At 51.9% G+C, this 16,121-nt stretch overlaps 2 protein-coding genes across 3 annotated transcripts; one reads left to right on the plus strand and one right to left on the minus strand.

Annotated features, from left to right (window-relative positions):
- Positions 1-559: 559 nt before the first annotated feature.
- On the minus strand, positions 560-5,610 carry LOC132364763 (cyclin-dependent kinases regulatory subunit 2-like). 2 transcript variants are annotated; one of them, XM_059920873.1, is made up of 2 exons: positions 5,559-5,610; positions 560-2,727 (listed from the first exon to the last, which is right to left on the minus strand). In XM_059920873.1, exon 2 carries the CDS (start codon positions 1,175-1,177, stop codon positions 815-817), a length of 363 nt encoding a protein of 120 aa, XP_059776856.1. In that variant the 5' UTR covers positions 1,178-2,727; positions 5,559-5,610; the 3' UTR covers positions 560-814. The 2 variants fall into 2 exon arrangements, with proteins under 2 accessions (XP_059776856.1, XP_059776858.1); XM_059920875.1 differs by having other exon boundaries at positions 560-1,810; positions 5,559-5,600.
- Positions 2,559-12,405, plus strand: ZDHHC19 (zinc finger DHHC-type palmitoyltransferase 19). The gene is made up of 8 exons (XM_059920872.1): positions 2,559-2,698; positions 3,049-3,170; positions 3,728-3,867; positions 4,705-4,877; positions 5,284-5,389; positions 10,950-11,035; positions 11,380-11,584; positions 12,177-12,405. The coding sequence occupies exons 1-8, from the start codon at positions 2,559-2,561 to the stop codon at positions 12,294-12,296; spliced, it is 1,092 nt and encodes a 363-aa protein (XP_059776855.1). The 3' UTR covers positions 12,297-12,405.
- Positions 12,406-16,121: the final 3,716 nt, after the last annotated feature.

The raw sequence follows: 16,121 nt of genomic DNA on the forward strand, positions 1-16,121 counted from the left end.
TCTTGAGGACATTACGCTGAGTGGAAAAAGGCAGATACAAAAGGACAGATGTATGATTCCACTTCTGTGAGGTACCTAGAATAGTCAAATTTCATAGAGATAGGAAGTAAAACAGTGGTTACCAGGAACTGGGGAGAGAGGGAATGAGGAGTTATTGTTTAATGGTACAGAGCTTCCACTTGGGATGATGAAAAAGTTCTGGAATGGATAGTAGTGATGGTTTATACATAACATAAGTTTTATGTTATGTATATTTACTGCAATAAAAAAAAGAGAAAAATACTTCTACATTTGAAATGTGAGCAAGCAAACGATGTACAAAGGCAATTCACAAAACAACTACAATAAAATGACCTATAGATATATAAAAATATTTAATTTCATAAGTAATTTAAGGAGATATAAATTAAAAGATCAAGTTATCATTTGTCCTCTATAAAATTGGGGAAATTATTTTACATTAATACCTAATTATAGTGTTAGTATTATGATGTGGGTATGGTCATAATAGTATAAACGTGCACAAACTTTTTAAATGTGACATATAAACTTTATTTAACAAAAGTAACAGGTAAAGTCAAACAGGCACTTATATTAAGAGAAAAACTGACTAGAAGAAATTTTATCTTAACCACCTTATAGTTAACCTACTTGCAGTTGCATTTAACTGAGCTCTGTTGCTGTGAAGAATACAGCTCATGCACAGATATGGATGAACGATCTGTACATTTTCCAAGTATTCACTGAATACTACCTTATATACAGATATACATTAAATTTGAAAAAGATTTAATTGATGATCCCCAGATATACTTCATTTTTGTTGACCTTTTGGAAGAGGTCGTATGAAGCAAAGAAGGTGTGCTTCTGGCTCATGAACCGTGTAATGAACCCAGCCTAGACTCCCAAGTCTCCTCCACTCCTCCTCAGACATCAGATGGGTTTTGGGTACTTGTTTGGAAAGTTCTCTGGGTAACATGACATGCCAGTACTCGTGGTGCTCATCGAAGTACTTGTCCGAGTAGCAGATCTGCTCATGGGCCATCCTGCGGGCGGGCACTGGGCAGCACAAGACTGGAATGACAGGACGCGAAGAGTGGACGCAGGCGAGAGACACGTCCAAGTCGGGTAAGGCAACGACTCGACTCTGAAATATGTTTTCAATATTCGCATTCATTGGGCCTAAATCCAACTGTTAGGAATCTATCGTAAGGAAACAGTTGGAGATGCAGGCATGTGGATAACGGCAGAAGGCACCGCTGGAACAAAGAATACAATGAAGTGACGGAGCAAGTTCTGTGAATATATGTGGCAGAGAATTCCAGGGAAAGAGAAGAGCAAGTGTGAAGAACCCAGGACTGGACTATACCACGTGTGTTTGAGGAACAGCATGGAGGCCAGTGTGCCTGGCGAGTGTGGAGTGAGTACGGGGCTGAGTGTTGGGAAATGAGGTCAGAAAGTTAGTGGGGCCAGATCAGGGAGGGCCTTGAAGGCCATGGTAAGGACTTTGAACTTTACTCTGAGTGGGCAGGGAAGCAGTTGGAAGGTTCTAATCGGAGGCCATGATCTTAAGTTTTAAAAGGACAGTTGCTGCATCTCAGTGGACTCCTCAGTTGGTTGGTGGTAGCAGATCTGAGGCTAATTGGTGGCGCCCAAGTCACAGGCCTGTGTGCTAGCTCCAAGAGAGGCTTCGAATGCAAGTATCTGGCATTTTCAGGTTCAGCTGGGATGGAGAAAGAGTCCTTGCCCTTCATCAAGACTTTATAGTTCAGGGATCCTCCAAACACAGAGGGGTTCAGATGCTCAGTGACTAAAATAAATGACAAATATCAGTTGTATGTAACAGAAAACCCAGTTATTTTCTCACATAATAAACAGCTCAGAGGGAGGCAGTTCAAGGCTGGGGCAGTGACTCAGTGTCATTATTGTCATTCTGTTCGTGTCCCATGTTGACTTATTGCCTAATGGGTCGAGGTGGACCAAGGCAGCACGTCTAGGTTCAAAACAGGAAGAAAGGGGCAAAGCTGCACCAACTGTGTCTTTTCCCCCTGTTATCAGGAAAGCAAAAGCCTTTCTAGAAACCCTCCGACATCCACTTATGTCCCATTGACCAGAATTGCGTTGTGAAGCCAACCCTGGAAACAAGGGAAGATTTAGCTGCCTCCTCCCCCAAAGTGCAATTTTGTAACAACAACAAGGAAAAAATGGAGATAGAGCAATGAACACCGTTTGCTTTGATTAGCACTGAGCCTGAAAGGGTGAGTAGCATCACCCACCTTCTCCCCACCTGTTTCTCTAATCTCATGTAGTCTCGAACCTCGCAGGGGCAGGACCTCTCAGTCCCCAGCACAAGTAGGGGTATGGTTTGCTGTTGGAAGTGACGGTCACAGGTGGCAGACAGCGCTGCTGAACAGCCCCTAGCCCCCATTCTCCTCAGCCTCTGTGATGTCACTCTGGGACTTCTTTCCCTCCACCCTGGGCTGTGGCTTCTGAGGCTGCTGTTGCCACGGAGATCCTGGAACCAGCAGTGGGGAGAGAGCCCTAATCTCCCCTGGGCCATGGGACGTCCAGCCATGCCGCTCTTGAAGGAGCCTCATCGCCCGCCTCAGGCCCCACTCCCCTGGATCCTCCCGAGCCTATTTGCTGCTTTCAACGTGGTGCTGCTGGTCGTTTTCAGTGGCCTCTTCTTCGCATTCCCGTAAGTCTCCCACACAAGCTGACAGGTTTCTTACAGAGCAACAGAAAGGAAAACACATAACGATAGTACGGAGGCAGGGAGAGTGCAGAAGGGGGGTCAGGGAAAGGAAGAGGTTCTAGGCAGAGGGAACTGAACGTGCAAAGGCACAGAGGTATAGAGTGCTTGGTGCATCTGGGAGCTGTGGGTGGCTGGTAATACTCAATGACCTTTGGTGGAATTTCTATGGATCTGTCACTAGCCTGGATATTTAGACCAGGATTTATGGTCTGTGGGTCCTGACTGGGTGGACTGGGTCCTGGGGGGAGCTTCAGGCCACCCCAGATCAGGGCTGACTCCTGCTCTGGTCTCAGTTGCAGGTGGCTAGCCCAGAACGGGGAATGGTCCTTTCCCGTCATCACAGGCCTCCTCTTTATCCTCACCTTCTTCAGTCTCGTTTCACTCAACTTCTCAGACCCTGGCATCTTGCATCAAGGTGAGACACTGGCCCCCTGGGAGAAGGAGGCAGCACCCGAAGGGCTCCTGCCTGCTGGGATGACTCCTAAAGTGCTCCTTCCATCTCCCCGCCTGGGGTCTCAGGACCCCTTCACCCCATGTCCTCCTGTGCTCAAGCCCTGCATCTGGCACTTCATTTCTCGAGCCACGGAGGTGTGGAAAAACAGAATTTTGGAGGTTTTCCAGTTGCCTTGGAGGGGAGGGCTAGGGGAGGCTGGGTAGAGAAGCTAGCTCTTCACAACCACTCGGTTTTCTCTTCCTCCTTCCTACCACACAGATTCCTTAAAGCATCGCTCACAGTGGCAAAGGCCTGAGTTCTCAAAGAACTCCTCGGGCTGGAAATCCACCTTCCCTTTGACTGTCAGCCTCTCTAAGCTTGGCCAGCTTACTCAATGGGGACTAAGGATTCCCCTGCCCACCTGGTCCCCACCCTTCCTGGAGCCCAGTGATGCTGTGGGGCTGCGTGCCCACACCCTTCTGCTACAGCAGACTGATGGAAGGGCCTCTTGCTGCTGCTCAATCCTTTTCCCATGCTAGGCTCCAATGAACAGGGCCCCACGATGGTGCATGTGGTATGGGTGAACCACAGGGCCTTCCGCCTGCAGTGGTGCCATAAGTGCTGCTTCCACCGCCCGCCCCGGACCTACCACTGCCCCCAGTGCAACATCTGTGTGGAGGTAAGTGCCCCTCTCGCCTGCCCACCTACCCTCCCAGCACCTGCCTGGGACCAGGAGGCCCACTCACACCGGGGCCTGTGGTCGGTGTGAAACTACTTCCAGGACTGCTAAAGACCACGGGTGGCAGTAATTCCCAGTCACTCCTGGTCACTCATACAAGTCACTGCCGCTGTGCCTGCACCTTTCCTGGGAGGCTGGCCCTTTCTTGCACTGGTGCTGACATGCAGAGGGGCATCCACATCTATGCTGGGCCTGGTCAGGCCAGGGGAAGGAAAGATACCCCTGACCTATCGAGGGCTCACTGACACTAGATGCCCGAGGCCCTCAGGCAGGTTGCAGGCCTGGCCAGGGGAACTTTGCCTGTCCTCTTCTGGCTGTCCAGGCCAGAGGGTCTCCTGGTCTCCTGGGCTCTAAGTGCACAGCCTGCAACAGTTTACCAATGTGCTGTCTTAACTGGTCCTTACAACCCTGGGAGACTGGCTGGGCAAGGGTGTTATTATTAGGCTCATCCAGTGGATAAGAAAACAGAGGCCCAGAGATATTCTATGTCCTGCCTGAAGTTACACCAGGATGTGTCCCAGAGAAGACCAGCAGGCCCCGGCTCTAAAGCCCTCTTGACATGAAACTATGTGAGCCACAGAGCCGTATGGTGCTCTAACCACAGAAATGCCAGCAGTGTTAGGGACTTTGTGGCTCACTGTCTCCCTAGAAATGGGAGCCAGTGCCTGAGGCCAAGGGCAGGTGGCTTAGAGGGTGGGGGTAAGGCCTCAGATCTGGGGGCGATGGAGCCTGGGTCAGAGGTTGGGTCCTCGAGGTCCCCCTCTCCCTCTCACCTAGGACTTTGATCACCACTGCAAGTGGGTCAATAACTGCATCGGTCACCGCAACTTTCGCTTCTTTATGCTGCTCGTCCTGTCACTATGCCTCTACTCAGGTGCCATGCTGGTCACCTGTCTGATCTTCCTGGTGCGCACGACCCACCTGCCCTTCTCCATGGACAAGGTTATTGCGTATCTGCTGGGCTGCGGGACCCACGAGGGGAGCTGTGGGGAGGGCGGGGACAGCGGAGGAGGGGCGTCACGGGGGGGGGGTTGGTGCAGAGGTAATGGTGGGCGGGGTTTTCCGCGAAGCCGCTCGGGAGGACCAGTCTGGGACTAGGTGACGGTGGGTAGGGTCGGGCAGATGGGTGGGGATAGGAGGAAATGCGAAGGGTTGAGCATCTAGCAGGGTCGAGGAGAGGAAGTGCTAGAGGTGGCACGGGGGCCTGGACAGCAGGGTGAGGTGAGGTTTACACTGGGATAGAGCACAGCGAGAGGGTGGGCGGGGCTTGTGGGCGGGGCTGTTTGGGGTCGGGGTCGGTGAAGGGCGGGGCCAAGGAGGACCGGCCGGAGGCGCTGTTCCTTAGCTGGTGCGCAGCATCGTGGTGGCTGTACCCGCCGCCGGCTTCCTGGTGCCACTCTTCCTGCTGCTGCTCATCCAGGCCATGTCGGTGAGCGCGGCCGAGCGCTCCTACGAGGGCAAGGTACGTGGGGCCGAGCGGGGCGCCCCTATATCGGGCTGTGGGTGGTCACCTTGCCCCTCCCGGACTTCCGCACTTTCCGCTTTCTGCAACGCCCTGGTCCTTGATGGCCTGACTTCTCTCGAAGGTGCCTCATTAGCCCTTCCAGACCCAAATTCAGCTCAAATCTCACCTCCTCCTGGAGCTCGGTGGTCACTCTCCTTCCTGGGTGCGCTGCGTCGAAGGTGCGCTACTGTGTGCTAGGCGCGTGCGCATTATTTTGAGCTATGGGCGGAGAGGTAAGGCTGCATCCTGCGCTTGTGTTGACAAGGAACCTGAAATCAGAGTAACCCTCGCCAGACACCCGCGAACACTCTGGGAGAGGGGCCTGCCTACGTTGTGTAGCACAGACTCAGAGCACTGAGAGTTCAGTGAGGACTTCAGTGTAGAGTAGGACGTGCCATTTAGTGGTTTCGGACGGGCATAAATCGAGGGAAGGGCTTTGCAGTGACGGGCAAAGCTTGCAAAAAAGCTGGGAAGCCTGAAAGCCTGTGGAATGTTGATAGGATGATGAGGAAACAGTTCTAATTGGAGCAGCTGTGGCATGGGCAAGTGGTCTGCCTGGGATTGGCCAGATTTAAAAGGCAAAGAAGTCAGGTGGATAATTTAATCTTGGTGCTGTGGAAACCCGAGAGCCTTGATAGGATTTTTTCTTTACATACAGTAAAACTCACCCTTTTAAGTGCACAGCTGTATGAGTTTTGACCAACTTATAAGTCCTGTAACCACCGCCATAACCAAGATTTAGAACAGTTCCATCAACCCCAACCCGCCGTTCCCCCACCCCCCGCTAAATTCCCTCATGGCCTTTTGAGTCAGTTTCTTTCCCTATCTGCAGCCCCCGGCAACCACTGATTTGTTTTCTATCCCAATAGTTTTTCCTTTTTCAGAATCTCACATAAATGTAATCATAGCTTTTTGAGTCTGATTTCTTTCACTTAGCCTAAGGCATTTGAGATTAATCCATGTTGTTGCCCACATCAGGAGTTTCCTCCTTTTTATTGCTGTGTGGTATTCCATCATATAGCTGTGCCACAGCTTGTTTACCCATTCGCCAATTGAAGGATATTTGGGTTGTTTCCCATTCGTGGTGATTATAAATGAAGCCACTATAAACATTGGTGTACAGGCATGTGAACACAAGTTTTCATTTTTGGGGGGGTATATACTTAAGGCTGGCATTGCTGGGTCATATGGTAACTGTATGTTTAACTTTATAAGAAACTGCCAAATTGTCTTCCAAAATGGCTGTACCATTTTGCATTCCCATAAGGAATATATGAGAATTCCCGTTGCTCTGCATCATTAACATTTGGCTTTGTGAGTTTTTTTAAAAATTTAGACAGTCTAATAAATGTGTAGTGACATTTTATTGTGGTTTTAATTTGCATTTTCCTAATGACTAATGATTTTGAACATCTTTTCATGTTCTTATTTGCCATCAGTATATCTTTGATTAAATATCTGTTCCAGTCTTTTGCCCATTAAAAAAATTGGGTAGTTTTCTTAATATTGAGTTTTAAGAAATCTTTATTTATTCAGGATTCAGACATGTGTTTTGCAAATATTTTCTCCGTGTCTGTCGTTTGTCATCTCATTTTCTCAACAGTGTCTTCCAAAAATCAGAAGTTTTAAATTTTGAAATATGTTATCAGTTTTTTCTTTTCTTTTTTTTAATACATTTTCCTTTTATTATTATTTTTATTTATTCATTTATTTGGCTTTGCCAGATCTTAGTTGCAGCACATGGGATCTTTTAGTTGTGGCACGTGGGATCTTTAGCTGCACCATGCGAACTCTTAGTTGCGGCATGTGCGATCTAGTTCCCTGACCAGGGATTGAACCTGGGCCCCCTGCATTGGGAGCACAGAGTCTTAGCCACTGGACTGCCAGGGAAGTCCCCCTATCAGTTTTTTCTTTTATGGATTGTGCTTTTGGTGTGTAATTAAGAAATCTTTCCTTAACCCAAGGTCACAAAGATTTTTCTTATACGTTTTCTTTTAGAAGTTTTATAGTCTTAGGTTTTATATTTAGGACTATGATTCATTTGGGGTTAAATTTTGTATATGATGCAAGGTATGGGTCAAGATTTTTTTTTTTTTTTTTTTTTTTTTTTTGCTTATGGGTTGTTCTAGCACCATTTTTTGAAAAGACTATCCTTCCATTGAGTTGCCTTTGAACATTTGTCAAAAATCAATTGAATATAGAGATGTAGGTGTATTTCTGGACTCTCTGTTCTTTTACCAGTACCATACTGTCTTGCTTAGTAGCTTTATATTGTCTTGAAATCATACAATGTGAGTTCTTCAACTTTGTTCTTTTTCAAAGTTCTGTCGGCTATTCTAGTTACCTTGATTTTCCTTATAAGTTTTAGAAGCGGCTTTGTCAATTTCTGCAAAAAATGTTTGCTGAGATTTTCATTTGGATTGTGTTGAATGTATAGATCAATTTTGAAAATGGACATTTTAACAATATTGAGTTTTTGAACCCATGAAAGTAGTATAACTCTCCATTTATTTAGGGCTTCTTTGATTTCTTTCATTAGTGTCTTACAGTTTTCAGCATGTAGATCTTGACTACATTGTGTTAGATTTTTTCTAAGTATTTCATTTTTGTGTGCTATTATAATTTTTAAAAATTTCATTTCCATTTGTTTATTATTATAAGAAAATACAATGGATTTTTGTGTATTAGTCTTGAATCTTGCAATTTTTCTAGGCTCACTTATTAGTTCTAATAGTTTTTTTGTTGATTCTACATAGAAAATCATGTCATCTGTGAAAAGGACCGTTTCATTTCTTCCTTTCCAACGTGTATGGCTTTATTTCCTTTTCTTTTCTTACTGCATTGTCTTGGACTTTCAGTACTGTGTTGATTACGAGTGGTAAAAGTGAACACCCTTGCCATGGGATTCCTTCCACCTGACAATGACTTGACTAAAGGCTGTTTTAGGAAGACTGTCATAGGTCACATCAAGGAGGGAGGGGCTGGAGACCTTGAGACAGCTGAAAGGACAGAGGAACCCTCTTTGCCCACCATTTCCCATCCTTCCAGTCACCACTTAATCACTCCACCCCGCCCATGTTTGGTTCCCAGCCCACCTGTGACTCCTCTGTGCAGCCCTGACTCATCAGCTCCCTGTGGTCTGCATGTCTTCTCTCTCCAGCCTCAGTCCCTCATTTCAGCCCCTCCTGGGCAGCATTCTCCCTTCCCATATCCTGTGGTTCTTCTAGCCCAGGTCAGGCCATAGGCCTGCCCTCCGTCCCCTGCTCAGATGGGGCTGTCCCAATCCAGGATCTCCAGCCTTAAGAAACCTAAATGTGGTCTGCACTCTGAGATTCACCAGGCAGGGCTCTTTCCCATTACCAGAACCCATTTCAGGCATTCCTCACACACCTCAACTTTATTCCCTTCTTACCTCCATCCCTTGACCACAACTTCTGCTGGGCCACTTGCTTAGATCACAAGGGTTCTGGAGCCAGACCACATAAATTCAAATCACAGCTCCACAACACAACAGCAGGGAGATCTTGGCTGTGTTACTTAGCCATCTGGTACCTCAGTTTCCCCATCCGTAAAAGGGGACAGCATGGGTTAATATGTGTGAGATACATAGAACAGTGGCTGGTGTGAGTAAGTGCCCCATAGGTCATCATTATTGCCATTCCTTCCCATCATCAGTACACATGTTCTTCTCTCTCACATCTTAAAAACAAAGCAAACATCCCTTAATATCACAGGCCTCCCCTGTTGTACTCTCCCCTCCAGCGCAACCAGATTTGCTGAAAGCATTGGCTGTGCTCACTAGCGTCGTTCTTCACCTTCCTCAGCCCACTTCAGCCCAGCCTCTGTCCTCACTGTCATACTGATGCTACACTCTCCAAGTGGCCAAAGCCAGCGGGCAATCCTGAGACTAATCTTTCCAGGCTGCACAGAGCAGCATCTGAAACAGAATGTACCTGCTGTGGCCCTTCCCCAGCCTCTCAGGGTCCAGCTCTCTCTGCTGCCCTGGGCTGCTGCTCCCCTGCCTGCACCTTGGAGTGTTGGCCGGGCTGCCTGCTCTTCTCACCAATCCCCTCTCTGTGCTGCCCTGACCACTCCCCAACTGCCCTCAGCACCCTGAAAGTTAAGGCTGGCTTTGTTGTCTGTGGTGTGTCCTCAGTCCCCAGAGCAATGCCTGGAACAGTGTTGAGGTCCCCAAATATTTATGAACAAATGAGTGAACCTACAAACAAAGGAATCCATCATGCTTTGGGAGAGAAGGAGAGAGAGAAAGAGAGAGAAATCTGACTCCCCGATCCCCGGGGAAGAAGGGGAGAGAGAGCAGAGGCAGCAGGGAATTGGGCAGGAGATGGGGCGAGTAGATACCCACTTTGGTTTTGGTCCTGTGGAGCATGAGGGCGTTTGAGATACAAAACTGGAGCAGGAGACCAGGCCTGAAGCTGGTGAGAGAGGACAGTCTGGGAACTTCCAAGCTGTTGGATTCCATTCATTCTGAGGGTCCCATATGAGGAGAGGAAGGGCTCTACTTTATTAGTCAGTTCTTGTGAATTCATTAAACAATTACCATTCCTTTAAGCACTGAGCAATCAACATTTTTCTATTCTTCGTGTACATCTAATAAATCAAAATTTATTCTCTAGATTTAAAATTCTGATTGTAAATTTAATCAAACTCTTCTAACCATTTAATTAAAATTGAGAGTAGAATGCCAGTTTCCCTTAAATTCTTGAAACACCTTAAAGTAGGGAGAACTAAAAAAATCACAGTGGTTAAGGGCATGGGACACAGGGGAACTGGTGGTGGGCAGAGGTGCTCTTGGGCCACTTTAGGACATGACAAACACTTTGTAGCTAAGGCTCTTGAAGTCCCCATGAGACTCAGCCTGTGCTGGGAAGGAGGAGGGGGCGAGGCTGATGGGCAGAAGGAGGGGAGGAGGAGAAAACCTGGTCCAGAGTTTCCAGGGGAGGACTTGACCTTTGGGCTTGACATCGGTCAAGCATTGGGTGCTCAGGAGCTTGAGCCCAGATTTCCAAGGCCGTGTGATTTTGGTTAGGGAAATATGATTAGGTACCACAAACCGTCCTTCCAGATAGTGAAGTTCAGTGAAGGCACAATTTTAGAAAAGAATGAGACGTGGGAAAGTAGAGGAGTTGAGGGAACATCGGTGGAACTGTCTTTGGAGCAGTTTATCAGCAAAAGGAAGATCCGAAAGGATCTGGAAGGAGGTAGCAGGAGGATGTGTGTGGCCAAATGAGACAGAGAGGGAGGATAGTGCGAAAGGGGATACAAGGTGATGGGGAAGGATCCCTGAGCAGGCAGGAGAGGTGGGTGCAGTGCCAGAGCTGCTCAGAAGTGGATTGGGGACGCCTCGCCTGACTCTCCTGGCTCCTCTGTCCTTGGAGTCTTGCTGCAGCCCTGGGCTGAGCTGACCGGTGCAGGGAGGGCCAGTGGGGGTGGCCTGCCCAGTCCTGCGGGTTCTGAGCTCTTCTTCCTGTCCTCGACCCCCCCTCCTCCCGCCCAGTGCCGATACCTGCAAGGATACAACCCCTTCGACCACGGCTGTGCCAGCAACTGGTATTTAACAATTTGTGCACCGCTGGGACCCAAGTGAGTTGGCAAACCAGAGGCCTGAGCGGTGGCCCCTGGCGCTGGGGGGGTGGGGTGAAGCTGGGTCATCTCCCCTGGCCCCTTAGCATAGCTCCCATCTCCTTACGCTCACTATTCTTATTCTTTTGGAGTTGTCTCCAGGGCATTGCGGGAGCCTCTGGAGCTTCCCCTTCCTTGCCTCTGTGGGTTCTTCCTCTAAGAAATGGGGTTAGAGGGGCATGGCAGCCTGGGTGAGGTTGGTGACAGCTCCCTGCAGGGCCATGCCCAGGCTGTGTGCTCCCCAGGCTGAGGGGGACCGGGCCAGGAGGGCCATGACCACTCGCATCTGGCTTGTTGCTCCCCAGGTACATGGCTGAAGCTGTCCGGCTGCAGAGAGTGGTGGGGCCTGATTGGGTACCCAGGCAGAACACGCACTTCCCGATGTGCCCCTCCGCGCTCAGTCCCCCAGACCTCCCTGGGCCTGGGTCTGGCCCCCAGTCCCAACCTCTGGGTCTCGACAAACCAGGGAAGGGGCCCCCAGGGAGTGGTGAGGCTGCAGCCCTCCAGGAGGTGAGGAGTGTGTGTGTGCGTGTGTGTGTGTGCAGCGTGCACGTGTGCCTGTGTGTGTTGGGAGGGGGCGTCTGCGGATTGTACAGGTGTTGGGAGAAGCCCCCCAATGTTGGGCTGGCCCTGAAGCTGGAGCACTTAAGCTCGAGAGAGGGGGATTATAGGCCTGAAGAGTGTTGGCAGTAGAGTCACAGGCCTCCAGAATACACCAGGGGTCCCTGGAGACACAAAGGGAAAAGGCCGCACCACTCACTTGCTGGGTGGCCTTGGGCCAGTCACTTACCCTTTCTGGGCCTCAGTTTCCTCAGCTATTTATGAGGATTGAGACTAGTCCAGTGGTTTATAATTGGCAGGGGTGGGAGGGGGGTAATTCCTTTATTTAAAGGCACCTTCTACTCTGAAGCCCAGTCTATGAACCATGTGGAAGTGGAGCATTAAGAATGATGTAGGGGTGGGTAACCCACAGCCCCTCCAGAGCCCCTGCAGTGACATTCTGGGGTGGTGGGTGACAGTCTGGGCAGTCTCTTGCTCCCCAGTGGGTGGGCTGCGGGGCGGGGCTTAGGGAGAGCCTGCATCCCCCCCACCGTGTGTTTAGCTCCACGCCAGCCCGGTGCTGCCCCTGCTGCAGGAGGCCCCCAGACGAGGCTCCGCCTACCACTTGCCCTTTCGCACTGGGAGATGCCAGGAGCCTCCGCAGCCGAACCTCACCGCTTGAGCCCCTTGTGGAGACCTCTGTGCCCTGCCCTTGCCCACTCGCCTGGCGGGAGTGCTGAGACCCGCCCCCCCCCCCCAAAGCCCATTAAATACCCTTTGCCTACCTCCTACAGCTGCCCTGCTGCACTGTCTGTCCTCGAAGCGAGAGAGTGTGGATGAGGCGGGCCCTGAAGGGCTGGGACAAAGCCCCTGGGAGGGAGGAGCCAGGGTCCTCTGCGACCTCGGGCAAGACACTCAACCTTGCTCTCATCCTTAAAATGGGGCAACCGTAACAGCCACAGCGACGGCTGGAGACGATGGAAGTGAAAACCCAGCAATGCCTGGGTGTGAGCCCGAAGTCCCGCCTCTGCCCTGCAGCACCCCTATCTGGCTGCAGGGGGCGCCCGCCACCTGGGAATTCTCCAAGCCTGGCCCGGTCCAGCCGTGCCCCCTGGAGCCTCGCGGGTGGGCTGGTCCCCCTGCCTCATCCCGGGTGGTGGGGGCGGGGGAGGGGGGCGTGGGAGTGTTCTCCGTCACAGACCAACGCTGCAACTTTCCTGCAGGTGGGTCTCACCCGGCCATGTCCTCCTAATGGGGAGTCAGGTGCTGGTTCTGGTCCTGTCCCTGGGGTGGGTCCCAGGCCCTGTGAGTCTGTGTGTGTGGGTAGGTTGGGGTGAATGGAGGGAACCAAATCAAACTGTGGCTCCTCTAGTGGCCAGAGTCTGACCTTGGGAATGGAAATAATGGCACCTTCCAGGAAGGTTGTCAGAGGATGAAACGAGGTGGTTCATGAAAAACACCAGGTACACGGTAGGCACACAATGAATGCAGCCAGTATGATTATGATTATTTTCTCCACCACACAGCTAGCAGACCACTCAGCATCCCTCCAAGGACCACCTTCTCAGAATTACCTGGGCCCCAGACCACTGACTCAGAATCTCAGGGTGGGGGGAGGACAGGAATCTGAATCTGAATTACCATCAAGTGCTCCATGGGATCCTACCACCCTGGAGTTACCGAATTGCTGCCTTAGGCGGTGAGGATGGACACTGACCACACTGCTTCCTACCCACCGTGTATCCAGCTGCAGTGGGGTGCGGTGAAGGTGAGAGGGAAGGACGTCACCAAAGGGTCGGATGAGCACCCCAGGGGCCTGCGAAGGTGTGTGCCTGTGTGTGCACATGTGCTTGTGTGTTGGGGGCCCAGCCTGGAGAGGTGGGTGACCTACGATGCAGGATTCGGCTCCAGTTCTCTCTACGCTGGGTCCCCTTTGAGGCTGCCCTTCCCTCTTCCTCCCGCCCTGTCTGTGGCAGCCCCAGGCCCAGCCTCGCCCACCCCTGTGGCTCTGGTTCTCGGCCTCCTGGCCAGCCTCATTCAACCCAGGGACTCCAGTTCTTTCTCGCCTCCTTTGCCTTGGTCCCAGGGTCTCCCCAGTCCCAAGCCCCCCTTGGGGTTCAAGCCTTTTCTCAGCTCTCTCAGGGTTAACCTTGGGTTCTGGGGAGGGATGCAAGGTACTCACTGCCATAGAAAAAGGCAGCCTAGTTTTAGCTTTGTTGTAAATGGCCTCAGTGGCCACATTTAAAATCCTTAGGGCCCACGTTTACAAGTAAAGCTGAAGCAGCCTTTCCTGTCTGGGAAGCCCACAGTCCATGGTCACAGGGTGAGGGGACGAGAGCATGGGACTTTCTGAGCCCCAGACCCCAGGTGTGTATGTGATACACAGATCTGTGTGAGTGGCCTCTGTGTGTGTTCAGCTCAGCCCAGGCTGCTCAGCGGTGAGGAGAGGCCCTCAGTCCTCCTCCCAAATGGGAGTCCTCAGGGCGGTCTGGGCTTCCGCCAGAGAGGAAGAAGATTCAGGAACCTGGGCCAAAGCCTGGATGGAGGGATATTCATGGAACTGGCTGGGTGCCCAAATGGTGCCTGCCCAGAACCCCAGCTCCACAGGGCGCTGAGAAGGCCAGGCCGCAGAGTCTGGGGTGGCCCAGTGCTGCCTGACCTGCTGCCGTCCTTCTGTGGTCCTGGCTGCTTCATCAGGACTGCACCTACCGGGTCCCTGTCTCCAGCTCTACAGGGGACTCCCTCCGTTTCAGGCAGGGCCTCGCAAGTCCTAAGTCACACGTGAGCCACCTCCCCCCACAGCCTGGGCCTCATTTTCTCACTGGGCAAGGACATAACCTTCCTCAGATTCTCAGAGGTGGCCGTGTCCCCTCCTGCTCTGGGATGTAGATTCTCGGTCTCTGGGCCCTCCCAACCTGAGATTTCTAGGATTTCTTTAGGAAAGCCCCTTGGATCAGGCTCCTCTGCTCCTCAAGGTGTAAGCAGACCTAGCTCACCCTTTCCTGTGACTCCCCGCGCCGTCTCCCCTAAGCCTTGGGCGCCCTCAGAGATTCTTTCCGGCCAGGCTGGAGACCTCCGTTGAGCTGCACCACCTTCCCTTTCTACCTCCACGTTTCTGCTGAACCTGCCCTCGATGCCCAGACACACCCCTCGCATTCCTTGGCCCGCTGATACGGGGAGGGGTGTTATCAGGGCCCGAAAATGGGGCCAGCTCTCCACACACAACCTGGAAGCCCTGCCGTCCCTGCGTTCCCTTGGACAGGAACCAAGGAGTGACCCCCCCCCCCCAATACCCTGCAGGGCTGCCAGGTGCCCACATGTCTGGAGCCCCTCTGAGAGGTCCCCAGGCCACCCCTGGAACCTGAAGAAAGGAGGGGGAGCCTGGAAGCAGCCACCCCCTTGTCATCTCTACACTTTCCTCCATGACCTTCTAGAAGGTCAGAGTGTGTGCTGGGTGGGAAGAGCATTGGGCCAGGAGTCGGGAGGCTGGGTGTCACTCAGCTTTGCGACCAGTGAGCATGCTGCGGGAGCGAGCCTCTTCCCTCCGCTTGGCCTCAGCTCCCTCGTCTGCAAACAGGATGACCATAGTGGCTAGCTCACAGGTGGCTACAGGATCCTAACTCTTTAGAGCTGGAGGGGACTTAGGGGTCACGTCATCCAGCTGCCCCTCCACCCTCAATTTCACAGATTTTCACTAGAGAGGGAAGGGATTGCCTAGGGTGACACGGTGTCCAAGCCAGGCGCGCGCTCTCTGTTTCCGGGCTGCCTCTCCCATTCCTGCTCCTGGGACCATTTCAGAGGAGGAAGGCCTTGAGCAGCATCCTCAGGGCCCCCCTACCAGCCCCCGGAGAGCCAGGCAGCACGTGTTAGCACAGGGCCTGGGGACCTGATAAGAAGGCAGGCTTAACCCCGACCCCAGCTCTGCTGGGAGCGATAATGACGCCCCGCTGCCTTGTGCTCAGCCCTGCCCTGCCTTGCCCACCCCACCCAAGGGGGCCCTGCCAGTGGCTGAGGGTGGGACAGGGCAGGGACAGATAGGACAGAGGAGGTGGCTGCAGCATGGGATCGGGGGGCCAGAATCCTGATACCTCCCAGAGTACAGGCCCCTCGCTGGCTGACCCTCCTGGGCACCCGGGCACAGTGCCTGACACCCAGGTGATGCTCCAGCGATGCCCACATCCTCCTCCAGTTCCTGCACGCCGAGCGCGGTGGAGGGAAGGGGCTGGGCTGAAGGTGTGCTAGGCCCGTCCTGGCTTAGAAAACTTTACTGAGCCCCACCGGGCTAGGGCTTGGGCTAAGTGATTCACATGATCTCCTTTAATCCTCACAGCAACCCCCAAAGTTGTTATTCTTGTCTTAGAGTTGCGGAAACCAGAACTGAGCAAACAAGCCACTTCTCCACGGTCGCACTGCTTCTAAGTGGCAGAGCCAAACTCCTTTAGCCTTTGTCACGACACTGTGCTTCACAGGCAGTTATATTTTATTTCAACTTAGAGTAGTGGCTAAG

The sequence above is a fragment of the Balaenoptera ricei genome, chromosome 4 (genome assembly GCF_028023285.1).
Source record: "Balaenoptera ricei isolate mBalRic1 chromosome 4, mBalRic1.hap2, whole genome shotgun sequence".
In the NCBI taxonomy this organism is placed as follows: Eukaryota; Metazoa; Chordata; class Mammalia; order Artiodactyla; family Balaenopteridae; genus Balaenoptera; species Balaenoptera ricei.

Excerpts from the sequence above, each read along its gene's own strand:
- LOC132364763 (XM_059920873.1), bottom strand. The coding sequence starts at position 1,177 with ATGAATGCGAATATTGAAAACATATTTCAGAGTCGAGTCGTTGCCTTA.
- ZDHHC19 (XM_059920872.1), top strand. The coding sequence starts at position 2,559 with ATGGGACGTCCAGCCATGCCGCTCTTGAAGGAGCCTCATCGCCCGCCT. Across the intron at positions 2,699-3,048 it reads GGCCTCTTCTTCGCATTCCC|TTGCAGGTGGCTAGCCCAGA; the intron begins GTAAGTCTCCCA and ends CTCTGGTCTCAG. Across the intron at positions 11,585-12,176 it reads AGGCTGCAGCCCTCCAGGAG|CTCCACGCCAGCCCGGTGCT; the intron begins GTGAGGAGTGTG and ends CCGTGTGTTTAG.